Raw genomic sequence first — 15,217 nt, forward strand, 5'->3', positions numbered from 1 at the left:
TCCCCCATGCTTGATCTACCCAATCCTCTACCTGCTGTTTACACTGTAAATTCTGCACGGCCCCTTCGCAGCACTCCCCTGGGGGCCCTGGCAGTGGCGTTTATGGAAGACTGTAATTAGAGCTCGACACGAACAGAAGAGATAAAGTTACTCGCCCAGGGTCCCCCAAGCTTTCAGAGCGGCAGGTTTCCTCCAAAGGTAGTAATAACACAGCAGTTAGGGGCTAGCCAGCACTAACGTTTGAGTTAAGGTGCAGGACAAAACGTCAATTTGTCAGGGAGGCGTATTCAATTGCTCCATTGAGTCGAACTGGCTAGAAAATGAGCACAAGTAGCTTAAGCAGTAATTCTATAAGAGCTGGGTAAAATATGAAAAATAACTCATTAGGAAGTAGGTTTTAATACTAAAAATACTAGTCGCCCTGTGTCCGAACACACCTGACCACTATTTTGACTGAGTGTGATGTGGCAAAAAAAAACAAGACATTATTTTAGAATCGACAGTACATTTTATTACCATAGCAAGGCACCCCTCACCTTGCCTTTAAGGACCATTCATCTCACTTGATGCAAACCAAGTACAGGAAGCCAAATCCAACGTTAAACCGAAAATGAGGGCCTAGTTCGACAAATGTAAAAAATAACCAACATCTAGCATAACGTTATGTACACTGTTTCAGATCACTGAAAGCAATATCCACAAATCAATTTTTTTTGCCATTTTTAAAACATTAAATGTTGTGACGTGTTAACTTCACATTAACTGCTCACAAAATGTTACCTGTCCGCAATCATCCCTCTGTACACCCTAGCCGAAGCTGAGACATAGGATCAAGTCATAATCAGTCGAATCGAGTCATAATGTCCAGCACTCACACAAAACGTGAAAGCCGACAAACAGCAACACACACACAAACACGCGCACAGAGAGAGACGTGCTTGAAGCTAGTTTTCTGCTTGACCACCAGTACAGAGAGCGTAGTGGTCCAGGGTTATGGGTCACATGCTTTGGAGCTGAGATGGGGAGAGAGAGGGAGATAGAGAGAGAGAGCTGGTTCTGAGCAGCCCAGCTCTATGAGTGATCTGATTCAGTTCAGTTCAGTTCCGTTCGGTTTTAAAACTTCTCCCCAACCAGCGTCTCCTTCTCCAGGAGCAGGTCTCCAAACCTCTGCTGGAGCTCCTTCTCACGCTCCTGCTGTCTCTGAACGTCCTCTCTCAGGGCCTGAAATAAAACACAACGCCACAGCACGTCAGAACAGAAGGAAAGCCACGCTGATACACCCACCAGCATATTACAACCAAGCCTACTTAGCCACAAAACCCTTTGAACTCAACAGCCCAATAATGTACAATCACTGACAATCACTCCAGCCGCATCACAAGGCTATGGTTTGACCTACCCGTTTCAAGAATATTCTCAGAACTTCTAAAATGTCATTATTATTTCACATTTACATGGATATAGCATATTTGTTTTGAAATCAAAGGCACCGGGTTATACACTGAACATGTGTACCCTTGGAATCACAAAGAGAAATGGGCACTGTTGCTAAATGTCCCTCTCAAATGTCAACACCTGCACTGTGCATTGACACGCATACAACAGGGTTGGTCCCCTAAAGCTGACCACACGGTCTGGTCCCCTAAAGCTGACCACACGGTCTGGTCCCCTGAAGCTGAACCCACGGTCTGGTCCCCTACAGCTGAACCCACGGTCTGGTCCCCTAAAGCTGAACCCATGGTCTGGTACCCTAAAGCTGAACCCACGGTCTGGTCCCCTACAGCTGAACCCACGGTCTGGTCCCCTAAAGCTGAACCCACGGTCTGGTCCCCTACAGCTGAACCCACGGTCTGGTCCCCTACAGCTGAACCCACGGTCTGGTCCCCTACAGCTGAACACACGTTCTGGTCCCTCTGAGGACCCATCAGCCCCTCCATGAGCCCCTCACCTCCTGGCGGCGTGGGATGGCCAGGTCCTCCTGCTTCTTCAGCTCCCCAAAGGTGCGCAGCTCCATGTGGGCCTGCTCCACCTGGTCCCACAGCTCGCTCAGCTGCTTGACCAGGCCCATGGCGCGCGACTGGTAGCCGCCCAGCAGGATCTTCATCTTCTTCTCCATCTTGGCCGCTCGCTTGGCCTCCATGGTCATGTGGCCGCGGTTGATCTAAGAGAGGAGGGGCAGCAGCCAAGTTGGAACATCAGTTTCCCTGACAACCATTCTAGGATTTGTGGCCCGAAACAACCTCCATTAATAGTATTAGCATTATTGTTTATCATTCGGGGCTACAAAATGTTTCTGGGAAATGGCTGGTTTTGAGGCTGTGCACAATGTACCTGAACAATGATGACCTTTATTTGATTCCTTTGCTTAGTAGGGACTAAAGGCACAGCATTAGATCAAACATACATCAAGCAGGGGGGATTCTATATCATCTCGACTCGTGTTGACAGGTCACACCAATACACCAGGGCTGTTTTTCAGCCGGAGTCAAAACTGCAAACTCATGCGAGAGTTTCTGTTTTCAAACACTGATGCTTCAGCAGAGATCTGGATAAAAGCTCAAAGTGCTGATTATGTTTTCCAATGCTGGCAGCACCGAAAGAACATGGCAGTATGGAACAAAAAAAAGAAATTACATACTGAGTACCAACTAAACAGAAACCATTCACAGAAGGGTTAGTTTTACAATTACCTGTGACTTGCAGAAAAACAGCCAGTGCTTAAAACAATACTACAACCCGTCCAACGTCAACACGTTCCATGGCAAAAACACACTGCATCTCCTCCGAGTTCCCCTATTACCAGACCATTCCACCCCTTTCCAACCGGGATCTGCTTACACACTCCCATTCCTGCCCTTCTTGGTGGCCAGAGTAGGGTCATTTACAGCACAATTAAAGCAGACAGAAGAATAACAGCCTGGGCATCCTCATGCACTTGGGCCAGAGCCATAGAAGAGGGGATGAGGGGATGGGAGGACAAAAGTGCAATGAAGAGAGAGAGAGAGAGAGAGAGAATACTAGGAGAGTCAAACAGAGAAACCTAGTGACTGTAAACAACAGGGGAGTGATCATGAAAGTGGATGGAGAAGGAGCGGGCAGCCTAGCCTAAGTGTTGATGGTAAACTACAGCAGCAGCATTAGAGTGCATCTGTGGTAACCCCCCCCCCCAGTGCAGGCTGGCCGTGTGGAGCCTCCGCACGTGAACCCGCTGGCCTTGTTGACTCTCTGCGGTCGCCACAGCGCTGCACTGAGGGAGGCCGTCGGCAGGGATGGAGGCTGCTGTTTCAAGATGCCTGCCGCTGTTAGGGGGTGGAGGGTCGTGGGGGGTACCAGACACGGCACCCCCTCCCACCCACCCACACACACACACCCACACACCCCCACACACACACTCTCCCCCAGGGGTTAGCGCTGGTGTGCAGCTTCAGAGGCTCCTGCTGCTATTTGATAAATGTGGTATGCAGCTGCCAGAACTACAAATCCTGTTGCTTCATTGAATGAAGTGACGGCAGCCTCCCCCATCCCACCCAGCCTCTCCCCAAGCCCCCACACACACACACACACACCACACAAACACACACACACACACACACACACACACACACGCCCCCAGCCTCCGTCGCCTCCGAGAGCGCTGCTGTGTGAATGGGCTCCAAGTTTCCGCCCAGTGTTCAGAGCCAAAAAATATGAAACAAACGCACCCTTTGTGGAGACGGCTCCCCTTGATTAACTGAAACTTTGCACATATGCGTCTCTCTTCCTCCCTCCGTCTCTCTCTCTCCCCCCTTCCCTCCTCCTCGCTCTATCTCTCTCACCCTGTCTCTGAAAGCAGAGCACACATCCCAGTGTCTAAGGCCCCAGGATGTTTTGAGTGGCGTTAAAACAGTTCATAGACGTGTGATTACACCACAGGGACTCTTAATTAGTCTGTGACCCTTGCATGATTAAGCTGATTAAACTGTCACCGTTTCAATCCACTCATTTATTTACAAAAAGACCAGGGCGATTGGCTGGAATTACTTTTAAAAAGGCGGTTGACATTCAAGTCATGAAACTTCATCCACAAATGTGCGAACGGGGGAATGGGAATGGAGGATTAAGTGATGAATGACATAATTACAGAAAATATCATTTGAGGCTATTTTCCTTCTGGGAAAATCTTCGCTTGTATGTGAAGGAAAAAGAGAGAGGGGGAAAAAAAAACTTTGGAGCCACATTTCTCAGACAGAATGATAGCTTGTAATTAAAGCGCAATTAAGCTTCAAATTGGACATTTTTGAGAGTATATAAAAAAAATTGTGAACTGATGCTTTTACAAACAGAACAAAAACAACGGCCTTCAATATTCATTTTTTTTTTCTGCAACTCACACTAGCAGATAGCAACACAGAGCTGTGCAACACTGCCACCTACTGGCAGGAGAGCCCAATGACAGCTGCATGCGATGCGATGCGTAGGGAGTTCAGCCTACCTCCAGTCTCTTCTCCAGGGACTCGATGCGGTCCTTCTTGCTGGCCAGGTTGGCCCGGGTGTAGCGGCTCTGGCCAGGCAGGTAGAGCACCTGGCTGTAGCACTCCTCCCACACCTGGTTGTAGGCGTCGATGGACAGGTCACCGTGGCCCATGCCCTGCTTCACCACCTCCATCTCCTGGGTCAGGAGCTCCGACGCCTGCAGGCAGCCAGGGAGAAACAAAAACAAAATTACTACTACTGGTATTTACTACTTCATCCTTTCATCTTACGAATCCCTCAATCCAGACTTAGTTCCAAAAGATGTCTGGTAAAGATCCCACGCAGCATATTACTTCAATCAAACCTGTTCTCACAGACTCAAGATCAAAGCCCTTCAAATGTTCCCTTTTGTGATAATTACTTATGACAACCTGATGACAATGTCATGTTTAGACAGCAATGTGGGAACATGGAAAAGAAGAAAACAATCATTAATGGGCTCCAAGTCCAAACGCATCACAGAGGCAATCTCTGTCGACATTTGATTCTTTTTTGTAATATTTAGAAGTCGACATCTGTTGTCAACAAACTGCAAATAACAATGGGTGTACGGATGGCTCAGCGTTCCCATGACACATTCAGTAGTGTTTACTTCCAATGAAACAAATGCCTCTAGGAGTCAGCAGGAAATGACATGTCCACTCTAAGGTGGTTTATTGCGACAGCAGCATCTGGCAGCCTTCAAATAGCCCTGGCACAGCCCTCCTCCATGTTGTCCTGCTGGGGACGGAGTCCTACTCCACAACACTGTCCCAGGAGGGGTGGCAGGCCTCTGCTGAAACACCATGGCTGTGCCTCCGCTTCCCAAACCTCAAGCTAACCACAGAATGTCCTCTGGAGCACTGAGAAAGGGCGAGGGCCAACCGTACAGTCGTGGCCAAAAGTTTTGAGAATGAAATATACATTTTCAAAGTTTGCTGCTTCAGTGTCTTTAGATATTTTTGTCAGATGTAACTATGAAACATTAAATAATCGTCAAAGGCTTTTTATTGACAATTACATGAAGAGCAACTTCTCCCAACCACCCAGGAACAGTTTGGTGACGAACAATGCCTTTTCCAGCATGATGGAGCACCTTACCATAAGGCAAAAGTGATAACTAAGTGAATCAGGGAACAAAACATTGATATTTTGGGTCCATAAAAGCCTTTGACACTTATAAAATGCTTGTAACTATACTTCAGTCTTCCATAGTAACATCTGACAAGAATATCTAAAGACACTGAAGCAGCAACCCAGCAATTTTGTGTCATTCTCAAAAGTTCTGGCCACGACTGTACAGCACCAGCTCATCTCACAGCTCAAGTTCTCCCATGCGGAGGGAGCTGTTCGGAGCAATGCCAGGGAGCACAGGCTGTGAGCGATGAAAAGTGTATAAAACTGTAGAAAACTAATCCTAGGAAAAGTGTATACATTTTCAATGAATGCTAAAATCAAAACAATCTTTGTAGTGCACTCAAAGCCTAGTGTTTAATCCCTGACCTTCCTTGAGGTGTATGGTACAGTCCTCCACCCTAACACCCACCTTCTTGAGGTCTTCCTCTTGTACTTTGTGATAGGGGGTCTTGTCCAGGTAGGCGATGTGCTCTGCGTTGTTGGAGCTGGAGCCCACGCCCTTGACCTTCCTGCTCAGGGCCTCGATGTAGGGGTGGTGCAGGCTGTCGTAGTGGACCATGGTGATCATCTCCCTCTTGATCAGCTCCTCGGCCAGCTGCAGCTCGGACAGGGGGGGCTCCGCGGTCTGCGGCCTCAGGATGGTCTCGTTCACCTGTCCGTCACACAAGCCATGTTTGACCTTTAGACAGACTTTGCCACACTATTCTCATTAAGGACTTGCAAATGGACAAGAGGTCCGTTACTAACCAACAGATTTCTTACAGATTTTCACAATGACTAAAACAGCATGTGTTGATTTAAAAATAAGTCAATACAAATCAGACACCCCTTTGAGCCCTTTGATATATGTCTTCTCAGAGTCTACTCATCAGTTAACATGGTCACATTCTGAGGTGTGTGTGGTGATGTATGTCTTCTCAGAGTCTACTCATCAGTTAACATGGTCACATTCTGAGATGTGTGTGTGATGTATGTCTTATCAGAGTATGTTCATCAGTTAACATGGTCACATTCTGAGGTGTGTATGTCTTCTCAGAGTCTGCTCATAAGTTAACATGGTCACATTCTGAGGTGATGTATGTCTTCTCAGAGTCTGCTCATCAGTTAACATGGTCACATTCTGAGGTGATGTATGTCTTCTCAGAGTCTGATCATCAGTTAACATGGTCACATTCTGAGATGTGTGTGTGATGTATGTCTTATCAGAGTATGTTCATCAGTTAACATGGTCACATTCTGAGGTGTGTATGTCTTCTCAGAGTCTGCTCATCAGTTAACATGGTCACATTCTGAGGTGTGTGTGGTGATGTATGTCTTCTCAGAGTCTGCTCATCAGTTAACATAGTCACATTCTGAGGTGTGTGTGGTGATGTATGTCTTCTCAGAGTATGTTCATCAGTTAACATGGTCACATTCTGAGCTGTGCTGATGTATGCTTTTAGAGTCTGATCATCAGTTAACATTGACACATTCTGAGGTGTGTATGTCTTCTCAGAGTCTGATCATCAGTTAACATAGTCACATTCTGAGCTGTGCTGATGTATGCTTTTAGAGTCTGATCATCAGTTAACATTGACACATTCTGAGGTGGGTGTGGCTGACCTCTGTGGGGCGGGGCATCTCTCTCTGCACGGCCACGTGTCTCTGCTTCAGCTCCTTCTCCCGCTCTGCATCCCGGACCGCCTGGGGAGAGAGACAGGTGATCAAGATCCCACACAGATGACCACCTACTCAACACGGTATAATACTGCACTCTCATACAGATGACCACCTACTCAACACGGTATAATACTACACTCTCATACAGATGACCACCTACTCAACACGGTATAATATTACACTCTCATACAGATGACCACCTACTCAACACAGTATAATATTACACTCTCATACAGATGACCACCTACTCAACACGGTATAATATTACACTCCCATACAGATGACCACCTACTCACCACGGTATTATACTGCACTCCCATACAGATGACCACCTACTCAACACAGTATTATATTACACTCTCATACAGATCCCACACAGATGACCACCTACTCAACACGGCATGAGAGTGTATTATATTACACTCTCATACAGATCCCACACAGATGACCACCTACTCAACACAGTATTATATTACACTCTCACACAGATGACCACCTACTCAACACGGTATAATACTGCACTCCCATACAGATGACCACCTACTCAACACAGCATTATACTACACACTCATACAGATGACCACCTACTCAACACAGCATTACACTACACTCTCATACAGATGACCACCTACTCAACATGGTTTTATATTTTACTCTCAGAACCCTGCAATTACTGAACTATTAGGTTTACAGAGGTTTGCATGGCACACTGACTAACAGAATCTTGTTATTGCTGAAGGTTAGACACGGATCACTGCTATGCCCATCATGGAAGGAAATGGCTTTGGTTGATTGGGATTATGGCTTCCAACAATAACGAAAATGCTCGTCTTGTCTTGTGTTACAAATCCAACGCACCCCTTTCCTTTCCTGCGGTGTGCTTTCTACCCTCCCTAAAAGCCCAAACCAGCCCTAGCCAGGCTGTGGCATGTTTAGTTCAGCTTGAGCCAAGATGACCAAAAGAGCGCCTTGGTCAACAAGGTGAAACCAATTCAGCTATAATCACAGCCGTGGATGGAGTTGAATTTCGTTTATTTTGATTAAGTTTATTCATTCTCTGCCTCACAAAAAATTGCTCCAACTCTCATTTTCGGTGTCAAGTCTTTTTGACATTAAGCATTTATGGGGTCAAGCATCGGCAAGCAACAAATAGGGTCACTGTACAGCCAAGTTGGGTCAGAGGGCCTAATTGTGAGCATAATTCATACACTCTTCACGTTCCATGTTAATGTGTACATTCCCCTACTCCACTTGCTCCCTTTCCTCACTCGAAAGCTTTGAGATCGCTGCCAGCCATTGTGCTCTCTCACTGAATGGAAAATGAATGGAATGGAATGGAATGGAATGTAGATGTCAAACAGTTCAATAGTTAAAGTATATCAAACGAGGAGTGATTACTAGTGGTGAAGAGTCTGGCTCCACTCCAATCAGAAATGAATAAATCATTAGACCGGATCTAACTGTTGTATAATTAATCCTTTTCTTACATTGACTTTATGTTTTGCAGTTGAATTATATTTAAAGTTAAAGGAAATTCACTGTTAAAAAGACTATTTTTTTTATTATTATTAAATTAATGCATTTTGTTTCAAAGTCAATGAGTGTTAAATAATTATGATCTCAATATTGACCAGAATAACCATGGTAATGATCTTTGCCATAAATGAGCAGCCCTTCTGCCTTTGGATAATAATGTTATGTGCATGTCATAACACAGACCTACACGCCATCATCTTCATTACGGTCATGTAATAGGCACAGAGTATATCTAACCTGAACGAAGGCCATTTTAAACCTTGGACCCTGCTAGACCAGCAAAGACAAGTGTACTGACCCTTTTGCGCAGCTCTATCTCAGAGGCGTCCTCCACAAAGCTCTCATCCGTCTCAGGCTCCTCCATCTCCCGCTCGGCGTTCTCAGGCAGCACAATCTCAAAGTCGTTCTTCGGCACCGGCAGTGACAGCAGGGCCATCTTCAGCTGCTCACGACTCTCTCGTTGCTGACATGGATGGTTCACAAGAGGACGATTAGTGTTAAGAGGCCCCTCCACATCTACTAAGCACAGTTAGCACTGGCTAGAATAAACCCAAGGCTTTAAGAATAGCTTCTTCTGTAAGGAGACCATGTGGGATTTACGTCTGTTAATATCAGACATGTGGGAGTGGAGAGTGCTGTTCATTCAGATAACAAATAGGCAAGTATAAAAAAGAGGCACCAGGATGCATGTGAAATGTTAACTAAATTCTATTATCGAAACATGCATCAGATACTCCTGCATTATTTTAAGTGACAAGGGTCTCAATTTTGAGTTATCTGTGAGCTCATCTGATCCAGTGGAAACGAGTCATGTGACCTCATGTGATGCAGTGGACACTAGTCATGTGACCTTATGTGATGCAGTGGACACTAGTCATGTGACCTCATCTGATGCAGTGGACACTAGTCATGTGACCTCATCTCATGCAGTGGACACTAGTCATGTGACCTCATCTGATGCAGTGGACACTAGTCATGTGACCTCATCTCATGCAGTGGAAACTAGTCATGTGACTTCATCTCATGCAGTGGAAACTAGTCATATGAGCTCATGTGATGCAGTGGACACTAGTCCTGTGACCTCATGTGATGCAGTGGAAACTAGTCATGTGACTTCATCTCATGCAGTGGACACTAGTCATATGAGCTCATGTGATGCAGTGGACACTAGTCATGTGACCTCATCTGATGCAGTGGACACTAGTCATGTGACCTCATCTCATGCAGTGGAAACTAGTCATGTGACTTCATCTCATGCAGTGGAAACTAGTCATATGAGCTCATGTGATGCAGTGGACACTAGTCCTGTGACCTCATGTGATGCAGTGGAAACTAGTCATGTGACTTCATCTCATGCAGTGGACACTAGTCATATGAGCTCATGTGATGCAGTGGACACTAGTCCTGTGACCTCATGTGATGCAGTGGACACTAGTCCTGTGACCTCATGTGATGCAGGGGCCCGATGTGGACAGTGAGGCAGCTTAGTTGCATGCGTACCATGTGTTTGGTGAAGACGGGGTCGGTGTAGTCGACGGAGCCGTCCTCTGTGTTGATGTTGAGTTTATCACGCAGTGGGGTGCGGCCAGGGGTCACGCCCACCGTGGGTTTGGGGGTCATGCCGCTGTGGGGGGTCATGCCCTCTGCGCCATGGCTGGGTGTCCTGCGGGAGGGGAGCCAATGACAGGTGCTCAGACACATCAACAGCATGAACACAGCAGCAGTAGTATAAACATCATCCCTGGAAGGGACACCTGAAACGAGCTGGGTTTGTGTTCAAGCAAAACAAATATGCCACTAATTTCCACCATGTAGACTTACAAAGCCAAGACAGAAATGCTTCAAAAACTAACAAAAACCATTGATGCGAGTCTCAAAACTTCTTCCCCATAACCAAACCTTAAGAGAACACCTCTGTGCATACTAGTAGCGTCTGCAGGGGTGAGAGAACAATAACCATGGTCCAGTCATCCACATGTTGCAGAAGCATACCTGAAGGGGGTGGTGAGCACGGTGTTGGGGGTCTGCACCACCTGTCTCGTAGGGGTGATCCCGGAGAAGTCGCTCTCGTGCAGGGGGGTGTTCAGGCCTCCTTTCAGAGGTGTGTCTACATTCGTCAGGGCCATCAGATTCTGGGCCTCCTGAATAGTGGGTCACACAGAGGTACAATCTGTTCTTACACATGTTACCGACCAACGTGATAAACCTTCATGCAAGCGTGTGATCTTGAAGCAGTGGTGGGTTCTTGGGAGTGGCCAGGCTTGGCTTACCTGGAGGATCTTGTCCTGGGCGGCAGGAGTTTTGGGAGTGCGGAGCGCCATGGCGTTGTTGGTGACGTTGTACTCTGACAGCAGAGCGCTGGAGGCGGAGTTGGTGATGCCGGACTCCTCGGCCGTCTGGCGGGCGATCTCACTGGCCTGGCCCAGTTTGACCACCTCCTCCAGCTCGCCGTCAGAAATCTACAAGAACATCAACATGCACACATGAGTGAAACAGGCACGGGCCAGCTTCAGAACCAGGAAATATCCTACACTTCAAATCTGCACTTTAAAACACACACATGATCCTTCCCACAGTCTTACTCCCTGCTATGCCACTAAAAACAACTTTCTGTAATGGAATAACACAGAAGGCCACAGTCTCTGAGTGAGCTGAAGACGGTCACTCCGCTGGTAACAGCAGGCAGAAAGGACACAGTGACCCTTCTTCTAACCTGAGGGGCTGGCAGCACCAGCTTGCTCCTCTTCTTGGTGAACTCAGACACACCGCTGGTCTGCAGGATGGCTGACGGGAGATCGGACTCCTTCTTCTTCTTGATCTTCTGCCTGTCCCTTTTGCGCTCTCGGTCTTCCTTCTCGCTGTGGGCAAGGGGAAGTTACACATGAAGAAACAATAAACCATTTTTTTTGGAAAAGCAGGAATAAACACATTCCATAAAAAGAGTGTTGTGTGAGCTCCACTCACTTCCTCAGCTCTCCATCCAGGTGCTGCTGACGGAGTCTCTTGAAGTCAGGCTCCAGGGCGTCGTAGTTCTCCATGGACGTGTCGTAAAAGCCCTGAGCCGGCTTCTTCTGGAAGGGGATTTCGGCGTTGTAGTCCACGCCCCTCTTCTTCTTCCTCTTCTTCTGGATGTCAATGCCTGCGGCCCGCAGCTCCCTGCGCTTCTGAAGGGCAGCCAGCCGTCTGACGCGCAGAGGAGAGGAGGCACCGGTGTTAAAATCATGTCAAAAGGAGATGCAGCATTTCCAACTGTGCACTGAGCATTATCAGAGTTATCAAACAGGGTGGCTGTTTTTTTAAATGTGATGAAACTATTGTAATTTGACACTATGTGGTCCCCAACAATATATTTCACAGTGTCTTTATTAAGGGAATATAAAGGGAATGTGGCAATAAAATCAATCTTTCCAGGCACCAGGGCACAGTGGTATGGCCCAATGTTAGCAGATATTTTACTACCAGTCAGAGAAGAGTGCGGTTGGGCCTGAGACTGAGCTGAGGATCCTGTGCTTTACCTGGCCTCCTCCAGCTGCTTCTCTCTGGCTTTCCTCTTGGCCTTTTTGCCCTGAGTGTTGGCCAGACGAGCTCTGGCCTCCGACAGCATCTCCAGCTCATCTGGAAAAGCACAGTAGTTATGAGACTACAGCTTCTCCAGAGCTGTGTGCCATCACATCATGCCAGCTCATCTGGAAAAGCACAGTAGTTAGGAGACTACAGCATCTCCAGAGCTGTGTGCCATCACATCATGCCAGCTCATCTGGAAAAGCACAGTAGTTAGGAGACTACAGCTTCTCCAGCCCTGTTTGTCATCACATCATGCCAGCTCATCTGGAAAAGCACAGTAGTTAGGAGACTACAGCATCTCCAGCCCTGTTTGTCATCACATCATGCCAGCTCATCTGGAAAAGCACAGTAGTTAGGAGACTACAGCATCTCCAGAGCTGTTTGTCATCACATCATGCCGCAACAAAGACCTGAGGCTTACCTTCGTCCATGTCCACAGGGTCGGGCCTGGCAGGTTTGGTCTCAGGATTGGGGTCAATCTCTCCTGGTTTAAGCTTGCGGGGGTCATCCCCTGCATCCTCCTCATTGTCTCTTTGAGCAGCTTTATCTCTGCAGTGCACACACAGAAGGCAACAAATAATTTCAAAGTTCATTATGAGAAAGCAGTTCAACAAATGTATACAGATATGTTCCTCTAAACAGCAACATGCAGCATGAAGTCATTGTGTGTGCAGGCTTCCCACTCACAGCAGGAACTCGTAGTGCTCCAGACACTGGGCAGCAGTGCGTCCGATGATGGGGGCAATGGTCCTCCACTGTGTGGGCATCAGCTTGGCCAGATGGAGCAGTTTCTCTTCTTCCTCTCTGGACCATTCTGTCTTCTTAATGCTGGGGTCCAGCCACTCATACCTATCCACAAAGACACGTTCATGGAACCTGAAATGCAACACCCACTGGACACCCACTGTAGACCAATACTAATATTAACTAATATATGACAGATGCAGTGAGCTGTACCACTTCCAAATGAAGTATAAAATTGCAATAACACATGAAATACATATTGTATATTAACACACTTGCAAGGGGTAACTTACCATCTAGCCTTGCACTGTTTGGCTGATTTTCTGTGCAGAAGCGAAGCAATTCGAGACCACTGGTTTTTGCCATATTTCATAACAGCTGCTTTGAGAATCTCATCCTACAAGTGGAAAGTGGGGAAATGAATGATCTAGCACTTTGTGTATTATACTTAACCTGACAAATAGGTGTAACTGGTTAACTTTAAATAAATTCAACAAAAATGGTCTAACTTTCAAGGACTACATTTGGCAGTCTCAAAATGTTAGCAATATTACACTCAAGCAGATGGTTATTGGATACCAATAAAAGATTTGCAACTAATACAGAACAGTTGACCATATACTTGATAAGGGGGAATATATGACAAGCTTGAAAACGTTAACAAACATCATAACTTACATAAGTTTCTACGCAACCTTCTGAACTCGAATCTAGCGCCAATGTTTACTAAGTTATTGCTAGCAATCCATTCGCTAGCACTGCTTCCTATGCAGCTCTCTTAAAAGAGCATCACAATTTGAGTTAATTTATCATTTTAGACTATGTAGCAAATCATCACTAGACAGGTACAAAACTCTGGCAATATACTGTTAAATTATAGTAAACGTTAAACGTTTCCTTGACTGCTAATTTAAAGATAGTCCAAGCTAGCAACGACATGTCTTGACAAGGGGGCCAAGTTAGTGCAGTCTGCAAAACTATCAAAGTTCAACGGTTATAATCAGCGTGTATACAACTAACATAGTTTTATGTAAAGGTATGATCATACATACGCGTCCTATATCCTGAATACACGGAATAAATTAATATAGTTTGCTACATAGCCTCTAATATAACCTCAATATTACTGCGAACTAGCGGTAAGCTAATGGTAGTTAGCCACACTGGTTAGCTTGTTAAACTAATATACGTACCTCGGTGTTTCGCCAAACACCACCCTTGATCATAATACGCGGCATCTTGGAAGATTTATATTTTAGACCTTCACAGTTAGAAACAACAAATAACACCCGGAGAGGGGAAACTTTTGGGGAAAATTCAAATCACAGTCACAACGCGTTGAGTTCTCAACGCGAACAACTATGGCGTCTAGAACTGTATCACGGAATTGTGGGTAACAGGTTTTCCTCATTGGATTGAAAAACGAGCCATAACAAATACCAGTGCATGTTTGCCACCTAGTGTATTGGAGGGTGTCATTGCAGGTTGCATGTGAGGCCATGCAGCATTTGTGTCAAAGGAATTGGAACCAGATTAAAACCATAAACCGAAATAAGCCAAATGCAGCTGAAATTGTATTACACATACATACAGATGACAGTGAAAAACATGTGCTATTCATGCACTAAGCATTTGTGTGTGTATATACAGTATATATATAATGTATTGTATACACGTATAATCACACACACATAATCAATAATTATGATCACTATCATTATTTTTTTATTTTATCATCTCTTCTTGGGCAGAATATAATTGAACTTAAGCTTCCTCTTGATGCAAAACACAAACCGCAGAGGCCCTGCTTTCTAATACTTTGGTGTACAGTAGCCTACAGTAGAGCCTGGATTGACAAAAAGTAGAAAGAGAAGAGAAAAGTATTTCTCACAGCTGCAAAGTCTGTTGTGTTGGTTCACGCTTGTACCGTAAGGCAATCTGGTCATGTTGCAGGGCTCTGCTGGGCCCCACACAGCTGTGTTGGTTCTGAGGGTTCTCCCCCTCGGTTAGCTGTCCATCTTAAAAGGTGCGTGTCAGTGGGGCAGCTGCAGCTCAGCTCCTTGGAGCCAGGCCGGCTGCTGTGCGG

General features: G+C 46.1%; 1 protein-coding gene across 1 annotated transcript; it reads right to left on the bottom strand.

The window, feature by feature from the left end:
- Positions 1–496: 496 nt before the first annotated feature.
- On the bottom strand, positions 497–14,489 carry cdc5l (CDC5 cell division cycle 5-like (S. pombe)). Its single transcript, XM_080849808.1, has 16 exons — positions 14,325–14,489; positions 13,425–13,528; positions 13,075–13,236; positions 12,809–12,936; positions 12,339–12,438; positions 11,788–12,006; positions 11,537–11,681; positions 11,094–11,282; positions 10,816–10,964; positions 10,324–10,486; positions 9,122–9,286; positions 7,231–7,311; positions 6,038–6,280; positions 4,472–4,669; positions 1,949–2,161; positions 497–1,221 (listed from the first exon to the last, which is right to left on the bottom strand). Exons 1-16 carry the CDS (start codon positions 14,367–14,369, stop codon positions 1,114–1,116), a joined length of 2,412 nt encoding a protein of 803 aa, XP_080705934.1. The 5' UTR covers positions 14,370–14,489; the 3' UTR covers positions 497–1,113.
- Between the last annotated feature and the right edge of the window lie 728 nt (positions 14,490–15,217).

Source organism: Sprattus sprattus (assembly GCF_963457725.1).
Source record: "Sprattus sprattus genome assembly, chromosome: 13".
NCBI classification, from domain to species: domain Eukaryota; kingdom Metazoa; phylum Chordata; class Actinopteri; order Clupeiformes; family Clupeidae; genus Sprattus; species Sprattus sprattus.

Bases quoted from the DNA above. Each gene is read 5' to 3' on its own strand.
- cdc5l (XM_080849808.1), bottom strand. From the start codon at position 14,369: ATGCCGCGTATTATGATCAAGGGTGGTGTTTGGCGAAACACCGAG. The intron at 12,937-13,074 runs GTGAGTGGGAAG...TGTGCACTGCAG, and splicing joins GAGCACTACGAGTTCCTGCT to AGATAAAGCTGCTCAAAGAG. The intron at 11,682-11,787 runs GTGAGTGGAGCT...CCTTGCCCACAG, and splicing joins CTGGATGGAGAGCTGAGGAA to CGAGAAGGAAGACCGAGAGC.